This window comes from Blennius ocellaris, assembly GCF_963422515.1.
Source record: "Blennius ocellaris genome assembly, contig: SCAFFOLD_170, whole genome shotgun sequence".
Lineage (NCBI taxonomy): Eukaryota > Metazoa > Chordata > Actinopteri > Blenniiformes > Blenniidae > Blennius > Blennius ocellaris.
This window is the reverse complement of record NW_027661880.1, coordinates 55,788-80,000: the sequence shown is the minus strand read 5'-3', so window position 1 is coordinate 80,000 and position 24,213 is coordinate 55,788. Positions and strand designations below refer to the sequence as shown.

At 47.7% G+C, this 24,213-nt stretch overlaps 1 protein-coding gene across 1 annotated transcript; it reads left to right on the top strand.

Moving 5' to 3' along the window:
• Positions 1-258: 258 nt before the first annotated feature.
• LOC308148692 (transmembrane protein 170A-like) lies at positions 259-24,037 on the top strand (the record flags this gene model as incomplete). Its single annotated transcript, XM_080522189.1, is given in 4 exon segments — positions 259-373; positions 10,168-10,338; positions 23,907-23,926; positions 23,930-24,037. Coding segments are annotated over 4 exon segments (414 nt in total).
• Positions 24,038-24,213: the final 176 nt, after the last annotated feature.

The following is a 24,213-nucleotide window of genomic DNA, read 5'->3' as shown; positions in this document are numbered from 1 at the left end:
ACTGGAGGCGCAGCGTGACCTATCCAAGATGGTGTCGTTCTGTTACGTCAGCTACGATCGGCGGCGTGAGTCAATGAAGCTTCTCTGTATATTGTCTATTGTAGACCCATCCAAGATGGCGGTCACCGGGATCCAGCGTCCTGACGTCACCGTGTTTACAGCTAGCTCAGTTGGGTCGATGCTGCTCCACTTCAGGTGGAAGAAAGACGCAGATTCATAGATTCATATCTCTCTTCTGTTGTGGAAACAGTTACAGACATGCAGGACAAATATCAGGAGACTGGCTTTTTCAAGCAGATTCCAGATTTGAACTTTGTGCCGAGGACAAACGACACGAACCGAGGAAACAACACGTCTCTTAGCGACTTCTCAGGTGACGATAATGTCTTTAATATTGTTTTTTAGGCTAAATAAACGTTTGTTTTTACTGCTGTTGTGAGTTAAAAGGCTTCGTGTGTGAACAGTTTGGTACAGTTACAAGATGAAGCTTGTTTAAACGTATTTCCTTTGTAATGTGCTAAGCTAGTTAGCATTTTGCTTCACCTGGACACTTTATCAGTTCCGCTTTTCAGCGTAATGTTGAACCTTACTTCATCATTTCAGATTTCTTTTCTGTGCCTTTCCAGCAGTGCTGTAAGAAAACAGTTTCCATGTGTAGCTGGACCGAGACTGCTTCCTTCAGGGGTTGAGTCTGAATTATTTGATGAAAATAACATGGTTTTAGATGAATGACAATTTAATGCGCTTGAGCTATCAGTTGTGATGATTACAGACTTTATAATGTAAGAAGTGTCAGGAGTCACACACCTCGCTCCAGCACCGGATCCTCTCTGGCACTCCTGCAGGCAATCAGCTAATTGATTGTCAAGCAGTCTTAAGCCCTGCAGGGAGGAGGGTCCGGTGCCAGAGGATTGCCTAGTCTTCACTCCGTGTGGAGGTGAGTCGGTGTTGTCCTCCCCGGGGAGTGAGTGTCCTCCCCGGGGTGGTTCCCGTTCCCGTTCCTGTTCCGACCCCGGTTCCAAGAGGTCTCCCCGGGTCCCGTCCCGGTTCCAAGAAGGCCCCCCAGAGATTCCCCGGGTCCCGTCCCGGCTCCAAGAAGTTCCCCCGGGTCCCATCCCGGTTCCAAGAGGCCCCCCAGAGATTCCCCCGGGTCCTATCCCGGTTCCAAGAGGCCCCCCCCAGAGATTCCCCCGGGTCCCGTCCGGGTTCCAAGAGGCCCCCCTGAGATTCCCCCGGGTCCCGTCCGGGTTCCAAGAGGCCCCCCTGAGATTCCCCCGGGTCCCGTCCGGGTTCCAAGAGGCCCCCCTGAGATTCCCCCGGGTCCCGTCCAGGTTCCAAGAGGCCCCCCCCAGAGATTACCCCGGGTCCCGTCCCGGTTCCAAGAGGCCCCCCTGAGATTCCCCCGGGTCCCGTCCCGGTTCCAAGAGGCCCCCCCCAGAGATTCCCCCGGGTCCCGTCCCAGTTCCAAGAGGCCCCCCTGAGATTCCCCCGGGTCCCGTCCCGGTTCCAAGAGGCCCCCCTGAGATTCCCCCGGGTCCCGTACCGGTTCCAACCCACATGGAAAGAACCTATATAAACATATATGTTTTAATATAGGTTTGGCATATATGTGACATATATAAAATTGGCCGTTTTCCTATATGTTATATACATATATGTACATATATGTACATATAGGTGCGCATGTATGCACCCATATATGTATATAACATATAGGAAAACGGCCAATTTTATATATTTCACATATATGCCAAACCTATATGCGCATGTATGCACACATATATGTACATAACATATAGGAAAACGACCAATTTTATATATGTCACATATATTCCAAACCTATATGTGCATATATGCACACCTATATGTTCCAATATATGCAAACCTATATGTGCCCATATATGCACACCTATATGCACACCTATATGTTCCCATATATGCACACCTATATGCGCATATATGCACACCTATATGTGCCCATGTATGCACACATATATGTACATAAAATATAGGAAAATGGCCAATTTTATATATGTCACATATATCCTAACCTTTATATAGGTTCTTTCCATGTGGGCCCACACCGGATGCTGTTATTTGCTCAGTGACCCTAGCGGGAATCGAACCAGGGTCTCCCGTGCACCAGTCTGTTGCCTTGCCACCTGAGCTATATATATATATATCTAAAAATATGTACCTATCTGTGCATATAGGTCCATAGATGTGCATAAAATATAGGAAAATGGCCAATTTTATACGTGTCACATATATTCAAAACCTATATCAAAACCTATATTAAAACATATATGTTTATATAGGTTCTGTCCATGTGGGACTTTCCATATATGCAGCATATATATTGTCATATATATTGTCATATATGTGCATATATGCAGCATATATGTGCATATATGTGCACATATGCAGCATATATATTGTCATATATGTGCATATATGGAGCATATATATGGTCATATATGTGCATATATGCAGCCCATATATTGTCAAATATGTGCATATATGCAGCATTTATGTGCATATATGCAGCATATATGTGCATATATGCAGCATATATATGGTCATATATGCAGCATATATGTGCATATATGCAGCATATATTGTCATATATGTGCATATATGCAGCCCATACATTGTCATATATGTGCATATATGCAGCATTTATGTGCATATATGCAGCATATATGTGCATATATGTAGCATATACATGGTCATATATGTGCATATATGCAGCATTTATGTGCATATATGCTGCATATATGTGCATATATGCAGCATATATATGGTCATATATGTGCATATATGCAGCATTTATGTGCATATATGCAGCATATATATTGTCATATATGTGCATATATGTGCATATATACAGCATATATATTGTCATATATGTGCATATATGCTGCATATAGGTTTCATATATGTGCATATATGTCACAACCCGTGCAGGTCTCCTACTGTGTTGTTGTTTTGTGTGTGTGTGTGTGGGCGTGTGTGAGTGTAGGCGGAGCGGACGGAGCAGGACGCACACCTGAAGTGAATGAGGGAAGCCAGTATTTAAGGACCGGGATCCCAGGCTCTCATTGCAAGATCGTTACGTTTACTCTGCGGTACCTAGACTCTGCCCCTCGTGATTATTGTTTTGTGTTTGTTCGCTTCTTGTGTGGAAGCAGCTCAGTATTCTGACCTCCGTTTGTTCTCCCGTCCAGTCCCGGTCTGCGCCGCTCTGCCCTCCTGGGAAGACCCCGTCTCTGTGACGTCCGCCTCTGCTTCCCGATCCCTCGCCACGGACTGCCGCCCCGTTGGAGCGACTTAAAATAAACTTTATTTTCAAATTACATCCCGGACTAGTTGGCGTTTGAATCCTGTTCACCACCAATCCTGACAGAACGATCTTGCCACACTCACTGTCTCCAGTCGGCTCCAGGACGCCCCCCAACACCCCCCTCCACCAACCAGGAGAAGATCGATCTGGGTTCCGTTCCTCCTGAGTATCACCACCTAAGGGAGGTATTCAGTAAACAGCGAGCTACCTCCCTTCCCCCTCACCGACCATATGATTGCGCCATTGAGCTTCTCCCGGGGGCGCCCCTTCCCTCCAGTCGCCTGTATAATGTGTCCCGCCCCGAGAGAGAAACCATGGAGAGGTACATCCACGAGTCCCTCGCTGCTGGCCTGATCCGTCCCTCATCGTCTCCCGTGGGGGCCGGGTTCTTTTTTGTTGCCAAGAAAGACGGTACGTTACGGCCATGCATTGACTATAGAGGACTGAACAATATAACGGTCAAGAACAAATACCCCCTACCGCTAATGGACTCTGCTTTCCAGCCCCTCCATGAAGCTACCGTGTTTTCCAAGCTTGACCTCCGGAACGCCTATCACCTCATTCGGATCCGCGAGGGAGATGAGTGGAAGACGGCGTTTAAGACTCCCCTCGGGCACTTTGAATACTTAGTTATGCCTTTTGGACTCACAAATGCTCCTGCAGTATTCCAGCACCTGGTCAACGATGTGTTGCGGGACATGTTGAACCAGTGTATATTTGTATATTTGGATGACATTTTGATATTCTCTCGCAGCCAGGAGGAGCATGTTCTTCACGTCCGGGCAGTGCTCCAGCGTCTTCTGGAGAATCGGCTATTTGTGAAGGCGGAGAAGTGTGTCCTCCATGCGACCTCTGTGAGCTTCTTGGGGTACATCATCGAACGGGGACAGGTGAAAGCGGATCCAGCCAAGGTCCAAGCGGTGGTGGACTGGCCCAGACCAACTACCCGTAAACAGCTGCAGCGGTTTCTCGGGTTTTCCAACTTCTACCGACGATTCATCAGGAACTACAGTAAGGTCGCAGCCCCTCTCACGCAACTCACGTCCACCTCAACCCGTTTTCAGTGGACACAGGCAGCTGAACAGGCGTTCAGCACCCTGAAGCAGCTGTTCACGCAGGCCCCGGTGCTGTGTCATCCTGATCCCACCAAGCAGCTCATCGTAGAGGTCGACGCCTCGGACACTGGCGTTGGAGCGGTGTTATCCCAGCGTGCCGAGGACTCCAAGACTCACCCCTGCGCCTTCTTTTCGCGACGCCTGACTCCGGCTGAACGGAATTATGATGTCGGTAACCGGGAGTTGCTGGCAGTTGTACTGGCATTGGAGGAATGGAGACACTGGCTGGAGGGAGCCCCCCAAACATTTGTGGTCTGGACTGACCACAAGAATTTGTCATACCTTCAGTCTGCCAAACGACTAAACTCCCGGCAGGCACGCTGGGCATTGTTTCTGGGTCGGTTTAACTTTACCCTTACCTACCGGCCAGGCTCCAGGAACACGAAGCCCGACGCCCTGTCCCGGCAGACCACCATTGAGAGGACTGAGGGGGAACCAGAGGATATACTTCCCTCCACCTGCATGGTCGCATCTGCCTCCTGGGACATCGAAGATCAGGTCAGACAAGCCCTACTCACCCATCCCGATCCGGGTAATGGGCCGGAGAACTGTCTCTTTGTTCCTGAGCCTATGAGGTCTAGGGTTCTGCAGTGGGGCCATTCTTCCAAATTAACCTGCCATCCAGGCTCCCAGCGAACCCTGTCTTTCCTGAGGCAACGTTTCTGGTGGCCCTCCATGTCCCGGGATGCCCAGACGTTTGTGGCTGCGTGCACCGTCTGTGCCCGAAGCAAGGCATCCCACCAACCGCCTGCAGGGCTGCTCCGTCCCTTGCCCATCCCGAGTCGACCCTGGTCCCACATTGCTGTCGACTTTGTTACCGGTCTCCCCCCGTCTGAAGGTAACACAGTGATAATGACTGTTGTGGATCGCTTTTCAAAGGCTGTGCACTTTGTCCCCCTTCCTAAATTACCCACGGCGACGGAGACGGCTGATCTGCTGGTCAGGGAGGTGTACCGGCTGCACGGGATCCCCCAGGATGTGGTGTCGGACCGAGGCCCGCAGTTCACGTCCCAGGTCTGGAAGGCATTCTGCAGAGCTCTTGGAACTTCTCCCAGCCTCTCCTCAGGGTATCACCCCCAGACTAATGGTCAGACGGAGAGGGCCAACCAAGACCTGGAGACGGCACTGCGGTGTGTGACGGCTCGGCACCCATCCTCCTGGAGCTCGCAGTTGCCATGGGTGGAGTATGCCCATAATTCCCTCACCTGCTCGGCCACTGGTATGTCCCCGTTTATGGTGGCCCTCGGCTACCAACCCCCCCTGTTCCCCACCCAGGAGGAGGATGTTGCCGTGCCCTCGGTGCAAGCCCACCTTCGACGCTGCCGGCGGGTTTGGAAGGAGGCGAGGGCCGCCTTGGTGTGTTCATCTTCCCGCAATAAGAGACTGGCGGACCGTCGAAGGTCTTCAGCTCCCGTGTATCACCCGGGTCAGAAGGTATGGCTCTCCTCCCGCGACCTTCCACTCCAGGTAGAGTCCCGCAAGCTGGCGCCTCGTTTCATTGGGCCCTTTGAGATCGAGGAGATCATCAATCCGGCGGCGGTGAGGCTGAAACTGCCGGCGTCCTTAAGGATACATCCAACGTTCCATGTCTCGCTACTGAAACCAGTCCACTCCAGCCCTCTTAGCCCCTCCACCGAGCCCCCGCCACCCCCCCTGCTCATTGACAACCACCCGGCCTACACAGTCAACAAGATCTTGGATGTTCGTCGCCGGGGCAGGGGGTTCCAGTTCCTCATGGATTGGGAGGGTTACGGTCCTGAGGAACGGTCATGGGTACCGCGGGGTCACATCCTGGATCGGAGTCTGCTGACCGACTTCTACCGGGAGCATCCGGATAAGCCGGGTAGGACGCCAGGAGGCGTCCGTTAAGTGGGGGGTACTGTCACAACCCGTGCAGGTCTCCTACTGTGTTGTTGTTTTGTGTGTGTGTGTGTGGGCGTGTGTGAGTGTAGGCGGAGCGGACGGAGCAGGACGCACACCTGAAGTGAATGAGGGAAGCCAGTATTTAAGGACCGGGATCCCAGGCTCTCATTGCAAGATCGTTACGTTTACTCTGCGGTACCTAGACTCTGCCCCTCGTGATTATTGTTTTGTGTTTGTTCGCTTCTTGTGTGGAAGCAGCTCAGTATTCTGACCTCCGTTTGTTCTCCCGTCCAGTCCCGGTGTGCGCCGCTCTGCCCTCCTGGGAAGACCCCGTCTCCGTGACGTCCGCCTCTGCTTCCCGATCCCTCGCCACGGACTGCCGCCCCGTTGGAGCGACTTAAAATAAACTTTATTTTCAAATTACATCCCGGACTAGTTGGCGTTTGAATCCTGTTCACCACCAATCCTGACAATATATCCTCATATAGGTTCTTTCCATGTGGGAAGAGGCCCCCCTGAGATTCCCCCGGGTCACGTCCCGGTTCCAAGAGGCTCCCCGGAGTTACCCGGGTCCCGTCACCGTTCCAGCTCCCCTTTCCCTGTTCCCTCAATAAAACATTTACTGTTTGCAAACAACTTTCTGCTTGAGGTCTGCTTTTGGGTTCAGGACACTCCACACGCCGGCCCCCAGCCGTGACAAGAAGATCATTATGAACAGTTCCTTTCTTCCTCTCATGAGAGAAACATCAGCCAGTTCAACATTCAACCATAAATTACTAGTTGGACTGATTCAGTTAATTTTCATCAATTTCACCTCAGACCAAATATAAAGAATTCAAATCTGAATAGATTTAATTTTAGTGAAAGATAAGTTGTTCACAGGTCCAAGGGTCCCTGCAGAGCAGCTCCTACAGGGTTCAGCAGAGCAGCTTCTACAGGGTTCAGCAGAGCAGCTTCTACAGGGTTCAGCAGAGCAGCTCCTACAGGGCTCAGCAGAGCAGCTTCTACAGGGTTCAGCAGAGCAGCTTCTACAGGGCTCAGCAGAGCAGCTCCTACAGGGTTCAGCAGACGAATGAGTTCTTCCAGAAGAGCTGGACGAAGGAAATGACGGGTCCGTTTCACGAAGCAGGTTTAAGAAGCCATGGGCTTAACACCGAGCTCTGAATTGAGTTAGACTGAGACAGAAAACGCGGAGTTTTCGGGTTTCACGACGCCGGATTTTGATCAGTTTGATGAACTCGGAGTAGTTTCACCTGGAGTCAAGCGCATGCACCACGACTCTAAAAAGACCGCATCAATGGAGCCCCGATTCAACGAGTCACCATGACAACTGAGACGCGGAGGGCGGAGTTTTTGACACCAGTGGAGCAGGAAGTATTGATCCGATCATATGGCGAATATGAACATATTAAAAAAAAAAAATGCAACAGCGCAGCGGCTGCTAAAGAGAGGGAGGCGGCGTGGAAGAAGATTGCTGCTCAAGTGAATGCGTAAGTTCAAACGTCTTTGTCATCGCAACATTATTGCAAGGGAATACTGCTTGATGGGAGCTTATTAATTTATTTCTTTTGGGTGCAATTCCGCGGGGGAGAAGCGCTCTTGGCAGCAGCTGAAAGTGAAATATAAAAACATTGTCCAATCGGGTAAGACCGCTGCCAATTTAATTGTTAATCAATACATTTCTTAACGTAATGTCGATCATGTGTGACATTGTACAGTAAATATCAAGTGGCCATTGGACTGTGCAGGTGTTTTATTCCAACATAATGCTGTTTTCAAACACATAAATGTCTTCTCACCCATATCATGTGCTGTCAAATAACTAAGGCTAAACTAAGACAGACTTTACTCAGCCAACAGAAAGAAGGCAGATGCCTGTAAAACGGGTGGAGGCCCAGCACCTCCACCTTTAACAGAGGCAGAGGAGCCCTAAGCCAGAATGTTGGGAGGCCAGTGGCTGAGGGAATCCCTGGAGGAGCTCCTCTTCAGACCTCACCCCTCAAGATGCCACTTCCTTCATAATATATAATATGCCGAGGCCTATATATCTCTTTAAGCCTCCTTTTGTTCATCTTTATTTCCCCATCATGTCTTTTTTTTGTCACCCAAACAGATTGTGATGGTGCTCTCTGCCTGCTGGACCCCCTCATGCCACAACAGACCTTGTAAGTAGGCAACACTCAGTAGGCAAAACTACACAAAATGGTAGTTTAAATATACTGAAACATATTCATCTATGATGAAGAGTACAGGAAACCCTGTCTGCTGCCTTTACAGAGGAGGATCCACAAAGGCCTGTAGAGGTATGATAGTTCTCATCCCGTTTACATTTCTGAAACATTGTGGTGGAATAAAGAGTGATATTTTGTCTACACTGAAGTATTGACACAGTATTTTTAACAGGGCCTGGCTGGGCAGCAGCAGGAGGGTACCTCAACATCCACTGCAGGGACTGACAGTGAGACAGATGTTCAGTAAACACCAGAGGTTCATTCTGTGGAATTCATGTCCAACTGTAATAATTGAGTGTCCTCCTTATGTCCTCCCAGTTATCTGTAAAACAGATCTATAGACTCCACCTGCTCCAGAAGATGGAAAACACTGGAGCACAAGTTAAGGGTGGGTGTACAGCCCCAGGTGAATTATGCTAACTACTAACTACATTAACTAAACTAGCGCTTGTATTTGTAGGAAATAAAAAAGACCAAATGAATTGTGCATCATGTCTTTATTTGGTGGTGGTGGTGGTGATCAGACCCCGAAGTGATGATGGCATATGGTGTCTCTGACAGCTCTGCCATTTACGAGGAAACGCAGCACAACACACAATATCTGCTATGACGTCAGGGCAAGGCTCAGCTGGTGATGTTGCTAATGTACAGAGCGATTAAACTGTGGATGTACATAATGGTCTCGGCAGTAAAACGGTACCGCTCAAAAAGGAAGGTGTCTGCAAATGCCAGTACATCTATGCGTGGTCTGATGATGCGAATATTATCTGCGAATATGAAATTCTCGGCGAAGTAATGCTGCGCCTTCATCAATCGGATCATTATCAAAAGCACATTCCATATTGAGGGAATAAAGTTGACGTCTAATTTGCCTCGGGAATAAGGCACTGCAGAACTGTTTCACCAAAACTCCCCCGCTGAATGAGGAAATGAAATCCCGTGCCAGTCTGAAAGGGGGCGGAGCCAGAGCAAAACTCCATGTTCACTGACAAAAACCTGCTCCCGACCAGGTTAGTTCTAGAGTGTCTGTTGCCCCGGTAACTGACCGGGAGTTGACGTTATACCGCTTCGTGAAACAGGCTTGAGTTACCCCGCTTCCTCCGGTTTGAGTTACCTCCCTTTGTGAAACGGAAAATCCCGCATTTCCCTCAACTCGATGTTCAATAACCTGGGGTAATCCTTAAACCTGCTTCGTGAAACGGACCCAACGTCATTTAGTTGAGCAGAACTTTCTTGTTCTTTTGGAGAAGAATCGTCCTTTTGTGCTGAAAATCATGTGAAGCTTCTGATGAGGACAACAGACCTGCAGCAGTGGAGGGGTGGTCCAGGTGGTCCAGGTGAGGCTGGTGGTCCAGGTGAGGCAGGTGGTCCAGGTGAGGCAGGTGGTCCAGGTGGTCCAGGTGAGGCTGGTGGTCCAGGTGGTCCAGGTGAGGCTGGTGGTCCAGGTGAGGCAGGTGGTCCAGGTGGTCCAGGTGAGGCAGGTGGTCCAGGTGAGGCAGGTGGCCTGACGCTGCTATGTGTGTGTGTGTGTGTGTGTGTGTGTGTGTGTGTGTGTGTGTGTGTGTGTGTGTGTGTGTGTGTGTGTGTGTGTGTGTGTGTGTGTGTGTGTGGACAGAGATGTGGTACGGAGTGTTCCTGTGGGCCACCGTGTCGTCGCTGGTGTTCCACCTGCCGGCTGCCTTGCTCTGCCTTGCCACGCTGCGCCGCCACAAAGTGGCTCGCTTCCTGCCCATCGCTGTCCTGCTCATGGGCTTCGTGGGACCCCTGCTGGGCGGAGTCCTCACCAGTAAGTCTGAACGGGTGGATGATGAATGGACCAGGCTGCTGTTGTTGCTGCAATGCCTTTGTTTACTGTCTGTTGTTGTTGCTGCAATGCCTTTGTTTACTGTCTGTTGTTGTTGCTGCAATGCCTTTGTTTACTGTCTGTTGTTGTTGCTGCAATGCCTTTGTTTACAGTCTGTTGTTGCTGCAATGCCTTTGTTTACAGTCTGTTGTTGTTGCTGCAATGCCTTTGTTTACAGCCTGTTGTTGTTGCTGCAATGCCTTTGTTTACAGTCTGTTGTTGTTGCTGCAATGCCTTTGTTTACACTCTGTTGTTGTTGCTGCAATGCCTTTGTTTACAGTCTGTTGTTGCTGCAATGCCTTTGTTTACAGTCTGTTGTTGTTGCTGCAATGCCTTTGTTTACAGTCTGTTGTTGTTGCTGCAATGCCTTTGTTTACACTCTGTTGTTGTTGCTGCAATGCCTTTGTTTACAGTCTGTTGTTGTTGCTGCAATGCCTTTGTTTACAGTCTGTTGTTGCTGCAATGCCTTTGTTTACAGTCTGTTGTTATTGCTGCAATGCCTTTGTTTACAGTCTGTTGTTGTTGCTACAATGCCTTTGTTTACAGTCTTTTGTTGCTGCAATGCCTTTGTTTACAATCTGTTGTTGTTGCTGCAATGCCTTTGTTTACACTCTGTTGTTCTTGCTGCAATGCCTTTGTTTACAGTCTGTTGTTATTGCTGCAATGCCTCTGTTTACAGTCTGTTGTTATTGCTGCAATGCCTTTGTTTACAGTCTGTTGTTGTTGCTTCAATGCCTTTGTTTACAGTCTGTTGTTGTTGCTGCAATGCCTTTGTTTACAGTCTGTTGTTGTTGCTGCAATGCCTTTGTTTACAGTCTGTTGTTGTTGCTGCAATGCCTTTGTTTACAGTCTGTTGTTTTTGCTGCAATGCCTTTGTTTACAGTCTGTTGTTGTTGCTGCAATGACTTTGTTTACAGTCTGTTGTTGTTGCTGCAATGCCTTTGTTTACTGTCTGTTGTTGTTGCTGCAATGCCTTTGTTTACAGTCTGTTGTTGTTGCTGCAATGCCTTTGTTTACAGTCTGTTGTTGCTGCAATGCCTTTGTTTACAGTCTGTTGTTGTTGCTGCAATGCCTTTGTTTACAGCCTGTTGTTGTTGCTGCAATGCCTTTGTTTACAGTCTGTTGTTGTTGCTGCAATGCCTTTGTTTACACTCTGTTGTTGTTGCTGCAATGCCTTTGTTTACAGTCTGTTGTTGCTGCAATGCCTTTGTTTACAGTCTGTTGTTGTTGCTGCAATGCCTTTGTTTACAGTCTGTTGTTGTTGCTGCAATGCCTTTGTTTACACCCTGTTGTTGTTGCTGCAATGCCTTTGTTTACAGTCTGTTGTTGTTGCTGCAATGCCTTTGTTTACAGTCTGTTGTTGCTGCAATGCCTTTGTTTACAGTCTGTTGTTATTGCTGCAATGTCTTTGTTTACAGTCTGTTGTTGTTGCTACAATGCCTTTGTTTACAGTCTTTTGTTGCTGCAATGCCTTTGTTTACAGTCTGTTGTTGTTGCTGCAATGCCTTTGTTTACAGTCTGTTGTTGCTGCAATGCCTTTGTTTACAGTCTGTTGTTATTGCTGCAATGCCTTTGTTTACAGTCTGTTGTTGTTGCTACAATGCCTTTGTTTACAGTCTTTTGTTGCTGCAATGCCTTTGTTTACAATCTGTTGTTGTTGCTGCAATGCCTTTGTTTACACTCTGTTGTTCTTGCTGCAATGCCTTTGTTTACAGTCTGTTGTTATTGCTGCAATGCCTCTGTTTACAGTCTGTTGTTATTGCTGCAATGCCTTTGTTTACAGTCTGTTGTTGTTGCTTCAATGCCTTTGTTTACAGTCTGTTGTTGTTGCTGCAATGCCTTTGTTTACAGTCTGTTGTTGTTGCTGCAATGCCTTTGTTTACAGTCTGTTGTTGTTGCTGCAATGCCTTTGTTTACAGTCTGTTGTTTTTGCTGCAATGCCTTTGTTTACAGTCTGTTGTTGTTGCTGCAATGACTTTGTTTACAGTCTGTTGTTGTTGCTGCAATGCATTTGTTTACAGTCTGTTGTTGTTGCTACAATGCATTTGTTTACAGTCTGTTGTTGGAGCAATGCCTTTGTGTTGTTGTTGCTGCAATGCCTTTGTTTACTGTCTGTTGTTGTTGCTGCAATGCCTTTGTTTACAGTCTGTTGTTGCTGCAATGCCTTTGTTTACAGTCTGTTGTTGTTGCTGCAATGCCTTTGTTTACAGCCTGTTGTTGTTGCTGCAATGCCTTTGTTTACAGTCTGTTGTTGTTGCTGCAATGCCTTTGTTTACACTCTGTTGTTGTTGCTGCAATGCCTTTGTTTACAGTCTGTTGTTGCTGCAATGCCTTTGTTTACAGTCTGTTGTTGTTGCTGCAATGCCTTTGTTTACAGTCTGTTGTTGTTGCTGCAATGCCTTTGTTTACACCCTGTTGTTGTTGCTGCAATGCCTTTGTTTACAGTCTGTTGTTGTTGCTGCAATGCCTTTGTTTACAGTCTGTTGTTGCTGCAATGCCTTTGTTTACAGTCTGTTGTTATTGCTGCAATGCCTTTGTTTACAGTCTGTTGTTGTTGCTACAATGCCTTTGTTTACAGTCTTTTGTTGCTGCAATGCCTTTGTTTACAATCTGTTGTTGTTGCTGCAATGCCTTTGTTTACACTCTGTTGTTCTTGCTGCAATGCCTTTGTTTACAGTCTGTTGTTATTGCTGCAATGCCTCTGTTTACAGTCTGTTGTTATTGCTGCAATGCCTTTGTTTACAGTCTGTTGTTGTTGCTTCAATGCCTTTGTTTACAGTCTGTTGTTGTTGCTGCAATGCCTTTGTTTACAGTCTGTTGTTGTTGCTGCAATGCCTTTGTTTACAGTCTGTTGTTTTTGCTGCAATGCCTTTGTTTACAGTCTGTTGTTGTTGCTGCAATGACTTTGTTTACAGTCTGTTGTTGTTGCTGCAATGCATTTGTTTACAGTCTGTTGTTGTTGCTACAATGCATTTGTTTACAGTCTGTTGTTGGAGCAATGCCTTTGTGTTGTTGTTGCTGCAATGCCTTTGTTTACAGTCTGTTGTTGTTGCTGCAATGCCTTTGTTTACAGTCTGTTGTTGTTGCTGCAATGCATTTGTTTACAGTCTGTTGTTGTTGCTACAATGTATTTGTTTACAGTCTGTTGTTGTTGCTACAATGCATTTGTTTACAGTCTGTTGTTGTTGCTACAATGCATTTGTTTACAGTCTGTTGTTGGAGCAATGCCTTTGTGTTGTTGTTGCTGCAATGCCTTTGTTTACAGTCTGTTGTTGTTGCTGCAATGCCTTTGTTTACAGTCTGTTGTTGTTGCTGCAATGACTTTGTTTACAGTCTGTTGTTGTTGCTGCAATGCATTTGTTTACAGTCTGTTGTTGTTGCTACAATGCATTTGTTTACAGTCTGTTGTTGTTGCTGCAATGCCTTTGTTTACAGTCTGTTGTTGTTGCTGCAATGACTTTGTTTACAGTCTGTTGTTGTTGCTGCAATGCATTTGTTTACAGTCTGTTGTTGTTGCTACAATGCATTTGTTTACAGTCTGTTGTTGTTGCTACAATGTATTTGTTTACAGTCTGTTGTTGTTGCTACAATGCATTTGTTTACAGTCTGTTGTTGGAGCAATGCCTTTGTTTACAGTCTGTTGTTGTTGCTACAATGCATTTGTTTACAGTCTGTTGTTGGAGCAATGCCTTTGTGTTGTTGTTGTTGCAATGCCTTTGTTTACAGTCTGTTGTTGTTGCTGCAATGCCTTTGTTTACAGTCTGTTGTTGTTGCTGCAATGCATTTGTTTACAGTCTGTTGTTGTTGCTACAATGTATTTGTTTACAGTCTGTTGTTGTTGCTGCAATGCATTTGTTTACAGTCTGTTGTTGTTGCTACAATGCATTTGTTTACAGTCTGTTGTTGGAGCAATGCCTTTGTTTACAGTCTGTTGTTGTTGCTACAATGCACTTGTTTACAGTCTGTTGTTGGAGCAATGCCTTTGTTTACAGTCTGTTGTTGCTGCAATGCCTTTGTTTACAGTCTGTTGTTGGAGCAATGCCTTTGTTTACAGTCTGTTGTTGTTGCTACAATGCATTTGTTTACAGTCTGTTGTTGGAGCAATGCCTTTGTTTACAGTCACTCTAGGAAGAACGAGCAGAACGTGTTTGTTCTGAGAACTCTGCTCATGCAAACTGCATCAAATGTTGATTATTTTTGACAAAAAAACTGTTTGCACTGTACCACTGCACCATAATGCTGCTGTCTCTGTTAATGCTGCTATCTCTGTGTTAATGTTGCTCTCTCTCTGTGGTAGTACTGCTGTCTCTCTGTGTTAATGCTGCTGTCTCTGTGTTAATGCTGCTGTCTCTCTGTGGTAGTACTGCTGTCTCTCTGTGTTAATGTTGCTATTTCTGTGTTAATGTTGCTATCTCTGTGTTAATGCTGCTGTCTCTCTGTGTTAATGCTGCTGTCTCTCTGTGGTAGTACTGCTGTCTCTCTGTGTTAATGTTGCTATTTCTGTGTTAATGTTGCTATCTCTGTGTTAATGCTGCTGTCTCTCTGTGGTAATGCTGCTGTCTCTGTGTGTTAATGTTGCTGTCTCTCTGTGTTAATGCGGCTGTCTCTCTGTGTTAATGCTGCTGTCTCTGTGTTAATGCTGCTGTCTCTCTGTGGTAGTACTGCTGTCTCTCTGTGTTAATGTTGCTATTTCTGTGTTAATGTTGCTATCTCTGTGTTAATGCTGCTGTCTCTCTGTGTTAATGTTGCTGTCTCTGTGTTAATGTTGCCGTCTCTCTGTGGTAGTGTTGCTGTCTCTCTGTGGTAGTGCTGCTGTCTCTGTGTTAATGCTGCTGTGTCTCTGTGTTAATGCTGCTGTCTCTCTGTGGTAGTGCTGCTGTCTCTCTGAATTAATGCTGCTGTCTCTGTGTTAATGCTGCTGTCTCTCTGTGTTAATGTTGCTGTCTCTCTGTGGTAGTGCTGCTGTCTCTCTGTGTTAATGTTGCTGTCTCTGTGTTAATGCTGCTGTCTCTCTGTGTTAATGTGGCTGTCTCTGTGTTAATGCTGCTGTCTCTCTGTGTTAATGCTGCTGTCTCTCTGTGGTAGTGCTTCTGTCTCTTTGTGGTAGTGCTGCTGTCTCTCTGTGTTAATGCTGCTGTCTCTCTTTGGTAGTGCTGCTGTCTCTGTGTGTTAATGCTGCTGTCTCTCTTTGGTAGTGCTGCTGTCTCTCTGTGGTAATGCTGCTGTCTCTGTGTGTTAATGCTGCTGTCTCTCTGTGTTAATGCTGCTGTCTCTCTGTGTTAATGCTGCTGTCTCTCTGTGTTTTAATGTTGCTGTCTCTCTGTGTTAATGCGGCTGTCTCTCTGTGTTAATGCTGCTGTCTCTCTGTGTTAATGCGGCTGTCTCTCTGTGTTAATGCTGCTGTCTCTCTGTGGTAATGCTGCTGTCTCTCTGTGTTAATGCGGCTGTCTCTCTGTGTTAATGCTGCTGTCTCTCTGTGGTAGTGCTGCTGTCTCTCTGTGTTAATGTTGCTATCTCTGTGTTAATGTTGCTGTCTCTCTGTGGTAGTGCTGCTGTCTCTGTGTGTTAATGCTGCTGTCTCTCTGTGGTAGTGCTGCTGTCTCTGTGTTAATGCTGCTGTCTCTCTGTGGTAGTGCTGCTGTCTCTCTGTGGTGGTGCTGCTGTCTCTGTGTTAATGCTGCTGCCTCTCTGTGGTAGTACTGCTGTCTCTCTGTGTTAATGTTGCTATTTCTGTGTTAATGTTGCTGTCTCTCTGTGTTAATGTTGCTATCTCTGTGTTAATGTTGCTGTTTCTCTGTGGTAGTGCTGCTGTCTCTGTGTTAATGCTGCTGTCTCTCTGTGGTAGTGCTGCTGTCTCTCTGTGTTAATGCTGCTGTCTCTCTGTGGTAGTGCTGCTGTCTCTTTGTGGTAGTGCTGCTGTCTCTCTGTGTTAATGCTGCTGTCTCTCTGTGGTAATGCTGCTGTCTCTGTGTGTTAATGTTACTGTCTCTCTGTGTTAATGCGGCTGTCTCTCTGTGTTAATGCTGCTGTCTCTCTGTGTTAATGCGGCTGTCTCTCTGTGTTAATGCTGCTGTCTCTCTGTGGTAATGCTGCTGTCTCTCTGTGTTAATGCGGCTGTCTCTCTGTGTTAATGCTGCTATCTCTCTGTGGTAATGCTGCTGTCTCTCTGTGGTAGTGCTGCTGTCTCTGTGTTAATGCTGCTGTCTCTCTGTGGTAGTGCTGCTGTCTCTGTGTGTTAATGCTGCTGTCTCTGTGTTAATGCTGCTGTCTCTCTGTGGTAGTGCTGCTGTCTCTGTGTTAATGCTGCTGTCTCTGTGTCTTAATGCTGCTGTCTCTCTGTGGTAGTGCTGCTGTCTCTCTGTGGTAGTGCTGCTGTCTCTCTGTGTTAGTGCTGCTGTCTCTCTGTGGTGGTGCTGCTGTCTCTGTGTGTTAATGCTGCTGTCTCTCTGTGGTAGTGCTGCTGTCTCTGTGTTAATGCTGCTGTCTCTCTGTGGTAGTGCTGCTGTCTCTCTGTGGTAGTGCTGCTGTCTCTCTGTGTTAATGCTGCTGTCTCTCTGTGGTAGTGCTGCTGTCTCTCTGTGGTGGTGCTGCTGTCTCTCTGTGGTAGTGCTGCTGTCTCTCTGTGGTAGTGCTGCTGTCTCTGTGTGTTAATGCTGCTGTCTCTCTGTGGTAGTGCTGCTGTCTCTGTGTTAATGCTGCTGTCTCTCTGTGGTAGTGCTGCTGTCTCTGTGTTAATGCTGCTGTATCTCTGTGGTAGTGCTGCTGTCTCTGTGTTAATGCTGCTGTCTCTCTGTGGTAGTGCTGCTGTCTCTCTGTGGTAGTGCTGCTGTCTCTGTGTTAATGCTGCTGTCTCTCTGTGGTAGTGCTGCTGTCTCTGTGTTAATGCTGCTGTCTCTCTGTGGTAGTGCTGCTGTCTCTGTGTTAATGCTGCTGTCTCTCTGTGGTAGTGCTGCTGTCTCTGTGTTAATGCTGCTGTCTCTCTGTGGTAGTGCTGCTGTCTCTGTGTTAATGCTGCTGTCTCTCTGTGGTAGTGCTGCTGTCTCTGTGTTAATGCTGCTGTATCTCTGTGGTAGTGCTGCTGTCTCTGTGTTAATGCTGCTGTCTCTCTGTGGTAGTGCTGCTGTCTCTCTGTGGTAGTGCTGCTGTCTCTGTGTTAATGCTGCTGTCTCTCTGTGGTAGTGCTGCTGTCTCTGTGTTAATGCTGCTGTCTCTCTGTGGTAGTGCTGCTGTCTCTGTGTTAATGCTGCTGTCTCTCTGTGGTAGTGCTGCTGTCTCTGTGTTAATGCTGCTGTCTCTCTGTGGTAGTGCTGCTGTCTCTGTGTTAATGCTGCTGTCTCTCTGTGGTAGTGCATCTGTCTCTGTGTTAATGCTGCTGTCTCTCTGTGGTAGTGCTGCTGTCTCTGTGTTTATGCTGCTGTCTCTGTGTGTTAATGCTGCTGTCTCTGTGTTAATGCTGCTGTCTCCCTGTGGTAGTGCTGCTGTCTCTGTGTTAATGCTGCTGTCTCTGTGTCTTAATGCTGCTGTCTCTCTGTGGTAGTGCTGCTGTCTCTCTGTGGTAGTGCTGCTGTCTCTCTGTGTTAATGCTGCTGTCTCTCTGTGGTAGTGCTGCTGTCTCTCTGTGGTGGTGCTGCTGTCTCTGTGTGTTAATGCTGCTGTCTCTCTGTGGTAGTGCTGCTGTCTCTGTGTTAATGCTGCTGTCTCTCTGTGGTAGTGCTGCTGTCTCTCTGTGGTAGTGCTGCTGTCTCTCTGTGTTAATGCTGCTGTCTCTCTGTGGTAGTGCTGCTGTCTCTCTGTGGTGGTGCTGCTGTCTCTGTGTGTTAATGCTGCTGTCTCTCTGTGGTAGTGCTGCTGTCTCTGTGTTAATGCTGCTGTCTCTCTGTGGTAGTGCTGCTGTCTCTGTGTTAATGCTGCTGTATCTCTGTGGTAGTGCTGCTGTCTCTGTGTTAATGCTGCTGTCTCTCTGTGGTAGTGCTTCTGTCTCTCTGTGGTAGTGCTGCTGTCTCTGTGTTAATGCTGCTGTCTCTCTGTGGTAGTGCTGCTGTCTCTGTGTTAATGCTGCTGTCTCTCTGTGGTAGTGCTGCTGTCTCTGTGTTAATGCTGCTGTCTCTCTGTGGTAGTGCTGCTGTCTCTGTGTTAATGCTGCTGTCTCTCTGTGGTAGTGCTGCTGTCTCTGTGTTTATGCTGCTGTCTCTGTGTGTTAATGCTGCTGTCTCTGTGTTAATGCTGCTGTCTCTCTGTGGTAGTGCTACTGTCTGTGTGTTAATGCTGCTGTCTCTCTGTGGTAGTGCTGCTGTCTCTCTGTGGTAGTGCTGCTGTCTCTGTGTTAATGCTGCTGTCTCTCTGTGGTAGTGCTGCTGTCTCTGTGTTAATGCTGCTGTCTCTCTGTGGTAGTGCTGCTGTCTCTGTGTTAATGCTGCTGTATCTCTGTGGTAGTGCTGCTGTCTCTGTGTTAATGCTGCTGTCTCTCTGTGGTAGTGCTGCTGTCTCTCTGTGGTAGTGCTGCTGTCTCTGTGTTAATGCTGCTGTCTCTCTGTGGTAGTGCTGCTGTCTCTGTGTTAATGCTGCTGTCTCTCTGTGGTAGTGCTGCTGTCTCTGTGTTAATGCTGCTGTCTCTCTGTGGTAGTGCTGCTGTCTCTGTGTTAATGCTGCTGTCTCTCTGTGGTAGTGCTGCTGTCTCTGTGTTAATGCTGCTGTCTCTCTGTGGTAGTGCATCTGTCTCTGTGTTAATGCTGCTGTCTCTCTGTGGTAGTGCTGCTGTCTCTGTGTTTATGCTGCTGTCTCTGTGTGTTAATGCTGCTGTCTCTGTGTTAATGCTGCTGTCTCTCTGTGGTAGTGCTGCTGTCTCTGTGTTAATGCTGCTGTCTCTGTGTCTTAATGCTGCTGTCTCTCTGTGGTAGTGCTGCTGTCTCTCTGTGGTAGTGCTGCTGTCTCTCTGTGTTAATGCTGCTGTCTCTCTGTGGTAGTGCTGCTGTCTCTCTGTGGTGGTGCTGCTGTCTCTGTGTGTTAATGCTGCTGTCTCTCTGTGGTAGTGCTGCTGTCTCTGTGTTAATGCTGCTGTCTCTCTGTGGTAGTGCTGCTGTCTCTCTGTGGTAGTGCTGCTGTCTCTCTGTGTTAATGCTGCTGTCTCTCTGTGGTAGTGCTGCTGTCTCTCTGTGGTGGTGCTGCTGTCTCTGTGTGTTAATGCTGCTGTCTCTCTGTGGTAGTGCTGCTGTCTCTGTGTTAATGCTGCTGTCTCTCTGTGGTAGTGCTGCTGTCTCTGTGTTAATGCTGCTGTATCTCTGTGGTAGTGCTGCTGTCTCTGTGTTAATGCTGCTGTCTCTCTGTGGTAGTGCTTCTGTCTCTCTGTGGTAGTGCTGCTGTCTCTGTGTTAATGCTGCTGTCTCTCTGTGGTAGTGCTGCTGTCTCTGTGTTAATGCTGCTGTCTCTCTGTGGTAGTGCTGCTGTCTCTGTGTTAATGCTGCTGTCTCTCTGTGGTAGTGCTGCTGTCTCTGTGTTAATGCTGCTGTCTCTCTGTGGTAGTGCTGCTGTCTCTGTGTTTATGCTGCTGTCTCTGTGTGTTAATGCTGCTGTCTCTGTGTTAATGCTGCTGTCTCTCTGTGGTAGTGCTACTGTCTGTGTGTTAATGCTGCTGTCTCTCTGTGGTAGTGCTGCTGTCTCTCTGTGGTAGTGCTGCTGTCTCTGTGTTAATGCTGCTGTCTCTCTGTGGTAGTGCTGCTGTCTCTGTGTTTATGCTGCTGTCTCTGTGTGTTAATGCTGCTGTCTCTGTGTTAATGCTGCTGTCTCTCTGTGGTAGTGCTGCTGTCTGTGTGTTAATGCTGCTGTCTCTCTGTGGTAGTGCTGCTGTCTCTGTGTTAATGCTGCTGTCTCTGTGTGTTAATGCTGCTGTCTCTCTGCGTTAATGCTGCTGTCTCTCTGTGGTAGTGCTGCTGTCTCTTTGTGGTAGTGCTGCTGTCTATCTGTGTTAATGTTGCTATTTCTGTGTTAATGTTGCTGTCTCTCTGTGTTAATGTTGCTGTCTCTCTGTGGTAGTGCTGCTGTCTCTGTGTTAATGCTGCTGTCTCTCTGTGGTAGTGCTGCTGTCTCTCTGTGTTAATGTTGCTGTCTCTCTGTGTTAATGCTGCTGTCTCTCTGTGGTAGTGCTGCTGTCTCTCTGTGTTAATGCTGCTGTCTCTCTGTGGTGGTGCTGCTGTCTCTCTGTGTTAATGTTGCTGTCTCTCTGTGGTAGTGCTGCTGTCTCTCTGTGTTAATGTTGCTGTCTCTCTGTGTTAATGCTGCTGTCTCTCTGTGGTAGTACTGCTGTCTCTCTGTGTTAATGTTGCTGTCTCTCTGTGTTAATGCTGCTGTCTCTCTGTGTTAATGTTGCTGTCTCTCTGTGGTAGTGCTGCTGTCTCTCTGTGTTAATGCTGCTGTCTCTCTGTGTTAATGCTGCTGTCTCTCTGTGTTAATGTTGCTGTCTCTCTGTGTTAATGCTGCTGTCTCTCTGTGTTAATGCTGCTGTCTCTCTGTGTTAATGTTGCTGTCTCTCTGTGTTAATGCTGCTGTCTCTCTGTGTTAATGCTGCTGTCTCTCTGTGTTAATGTTGCTGTCTCTCTGTGGTAGTGCTGCTGTCTCTCTGTGGTAATGCTGCTGTCTCTGTGTGTTAATGCTGCTGTCTCTGTGTGTTAATGTTGCTGTCTCTCTGTGTTAATGCGGCTGTCTCTCTGTGTTAATGCTGCTGTCTCTCTGTGTTAATGCGGCTGTCTCTCTGTGGTAATGCTGCTGTCTCTCTGTGTTAATGCGGCTGTCTCTCTGTGTTAATGCTGCTGTCTCTCTGTGGTAATGCTGCTGTCTCTCTGTGGTAATGCTGCTGTCTCTCTGTGTTAATGTTGCTGTCTCTCTGTGGTAATGCTGCTTTCTCTCTGTGTAATGCGGCTGTCTCTCTGTGTTAATGCTGCTGTCTCTCTGTGTTAATGTTGCTGTCTCTCTGTGGTTATGCTGCTGTCTCTCTGTGGTCATGCTGCAATCTCTCTGTGTTAATGCTGCTGTCTATCTGTAGTAGTGCTGCTGTCTCTGTGTTAATGCTGCTGTCTCTCTGTGTTAATGCTGCTGTCTCTCTGTGGTAGTGCTGCTGTCTCTCTGTGGTAGTGCTGCTGTCTCTCTGTGTTAATGTTGCTGACTCTCTGTGTTAATGCTGCTGTCTCTCTGTGGTAGTACTGCTGTCTCTCTGTGTTAATGTTGCTGTCTCTCTGTGTTAATGCTGCTGTCTCTCTGTGTTAATGTTGCTGTCTCTCTGTGGTAGTGCTGCTGTCTCTCTGTGTTAATGCTGCTGTCTCTCTGTGTTAATGCTGCTGTCTCTCTGTGTTAATGTTGCTGTCTCTCTGTGTTAATGCTGCTGTCTCTCTGTGTTAATGTTGCTGTCTCTCTGTGTTAATGCTGCTGTCTCTCTGTGTTAATGCTGCTGTCTCTCTGTGTTAATGTTGCTGTCTCTCTGTGGTAGTGCTGCTGTCTCTCTGTGGTAATGCTGCTGTCTCTGTGTGTTAATGCTGCTGTCTCTGTGTGTTAATGTTGCTGTCTCTCTGTGTTAATGCGGCTGTCTCTCTGTGTTAATGCTGCTGTCTCTCTGTGTTAATGTGGCTGTCTCTCTGTGTTAATGCTGCTGTCTCTCTGTGGTAATGCTGCTGTCTCTCTGTGTTAATGCGGCTGTCTCTCTGTGTTAATGTTGCTGTCTCTCTGTGGTAGTGCTGCTGTCTCTCTGTGTTAATGTTGCTGTCTCTCTGTGTTAATGCTGCTGTCTCTCTGTGGTAGTACTGCTGTCTCTCTGTGTTAATGTTGCTGTCTCTCTGTGTTAATGCTGCTGTCTCTCTGTGTTAATGTTGCTGTCTCTCTGTGGTAGTGCTGCTGTCTCTCTGTGTTAATGCTGCTGTCTCTCTGTGTTAATGCTGCTGTCTCTCTGTGTTAATGTTGCTGTCTCTCTGTGTTAATGCTGCTGTCTCTCTGTGTTAATGCTGCTGTCTCTCTGTGTTAATGCTGCTGTCTCTCTGTGTTAATGTTGCTGTCTCTCTGTGGTAGTGCTGCTGTCTCTCTGTGGTAATGCTGCTGTCTCTGTGTGTTAATGCTGCTGTCTCTGTGTGTTAATGTTGCTGTCTCTCTGTGTTAATGCGGCTGTCTCTCTGTGTTAATGCTGCTGTCTCTCTGTGTTAATGCGGCTGTCTCTATGTGTTAATGCTGCTGTCTCTCTGTGGTAATGCTGCTGTCTCTCTGTGTTAATGCGGCTGTCTCTCTGTGTTAATGCTGCTGTCTCTCTGTGGTAATGCTGCTGTCTCTCTGTGTTAATGCTGCTGTCTCTCTGTGTTAATGTTGCTGTCTCTCTGTGGTAATGCTGCTTTCTCTCTGTGTAATGCGGCTGTCTCTCTGTGTTAATGCTGCTGTCTCTCTGTGTTAATGTTGCTGTCTCTCTGTGGTAATGCTGCTGTCTCTCTGTGGTCATGCTGCAATCTCTCTGTGTTAATGCTGCTGTCTATCTGTAGTAGTGCTGCTGTCTCTGTGTTAATGCTGCTGTCTCTCTGTGTTAATGCTGCTGTCTCTCTGTGGTAGTGCTGCTGTCTCTCTGTGGTAGTGCTGCTGTCTCTCTGTGTTAATGCTGCTGTCTCTCTGTGGTAGTGCTGCTGTCTCTCTGTGGTGGTGCTGCTGTCTCTGTGTGTTAATGCTGCTGTCTCTCTGTGGTAGTGCTGCTGTCTCTGTGTTAATGCTGCTGTCTCTCTGTGGTAGTGCTGCTGTCTCTCTGTGGTAGTGCTGCTGTCTCTCTGTGTTAATGCTGCTGTCTCTCTGTGGTAGTGCTGCTGTCTCTCTGTGGTGGTGCTGCTGTCTCTGTGTGTTAATGCTGCTGTCTCTCTGTGGTAGTGCTGCTGTCTCTGTGTTAATGCTGCTGTCTCTCTGTGGTAGTGCTGCTATCTCTGTGTTAATGCTGCTGTATCTCTGTGGTAGTGCTGCTGTCTCTGTGTTAATGCTGCTGTCTCTCTGTGGTAGTGCTGCTGTCTCTGTGTTAATGCTGCTGTCTCTCTGTGGTAGTGCTGCTGTCTCTGTGTTAATGCTGCTGTCTCTCTGTGGTAGTGCTGCTGTCTCTGTGTTTATGCTGCTGTCTCTGTGTGTTAATGCTGCTGTCTCTGTGTTAATGCTGCTGTCTCTCTGTGGTAGTGCTGCTGTCTGTGTGTTAATGCTGCTGTCTCTCTGTGGTAGTGCTGCTGTCTCTGTGTTAATGCTGCTGTCTCTGTGTGTTAATGCTGCTGTCTCTCTGCGTTAATGCTGCTGTCTCTCTGTGGTAGTGCTGCTGTCTGTGTGTTAATGCTGCTGTCTCTGTGTCTTAATGCTGCTGTCTCTCTGTGGTAGTGCAGCTGTCTCTGTGTTAATGCTGCTGTCTCTGTGTGTTAATGCTGCTGTCTCTCTGCGTTAATGCTGCTGTCTTTCTGTGTGTTAATGCTGGTGTTTCTCAGTGGTCATGCTGCTCCCTCAGTGTTAATGCTGATGTCTTGCAGGTGCAGCCATAGCCGGTGTGTAACAAGCAGCAGGGAAGACCATGATCTCCTTGGAGGCCCTGGTCTACGGAGTTGGACAGTCCTTCTGCGTCCTCCTCATCTCCTTCCTCAGAATCCTGGCCACCCTTTAGCACCAGGACCTGGACCCCGGAAGGGTCTTGGACATGGGACCAGAGAGACCACTGAGGATGAAGCAGGTGAAGCAGGACTTCAGCTAGACCTTCACCTGGACCTTCAGCTAGACCACCGGACCTTCAGCTGGACCACTGGACCTTCAGACCTTCAGCTGGACCTTCAGCAAGACCAC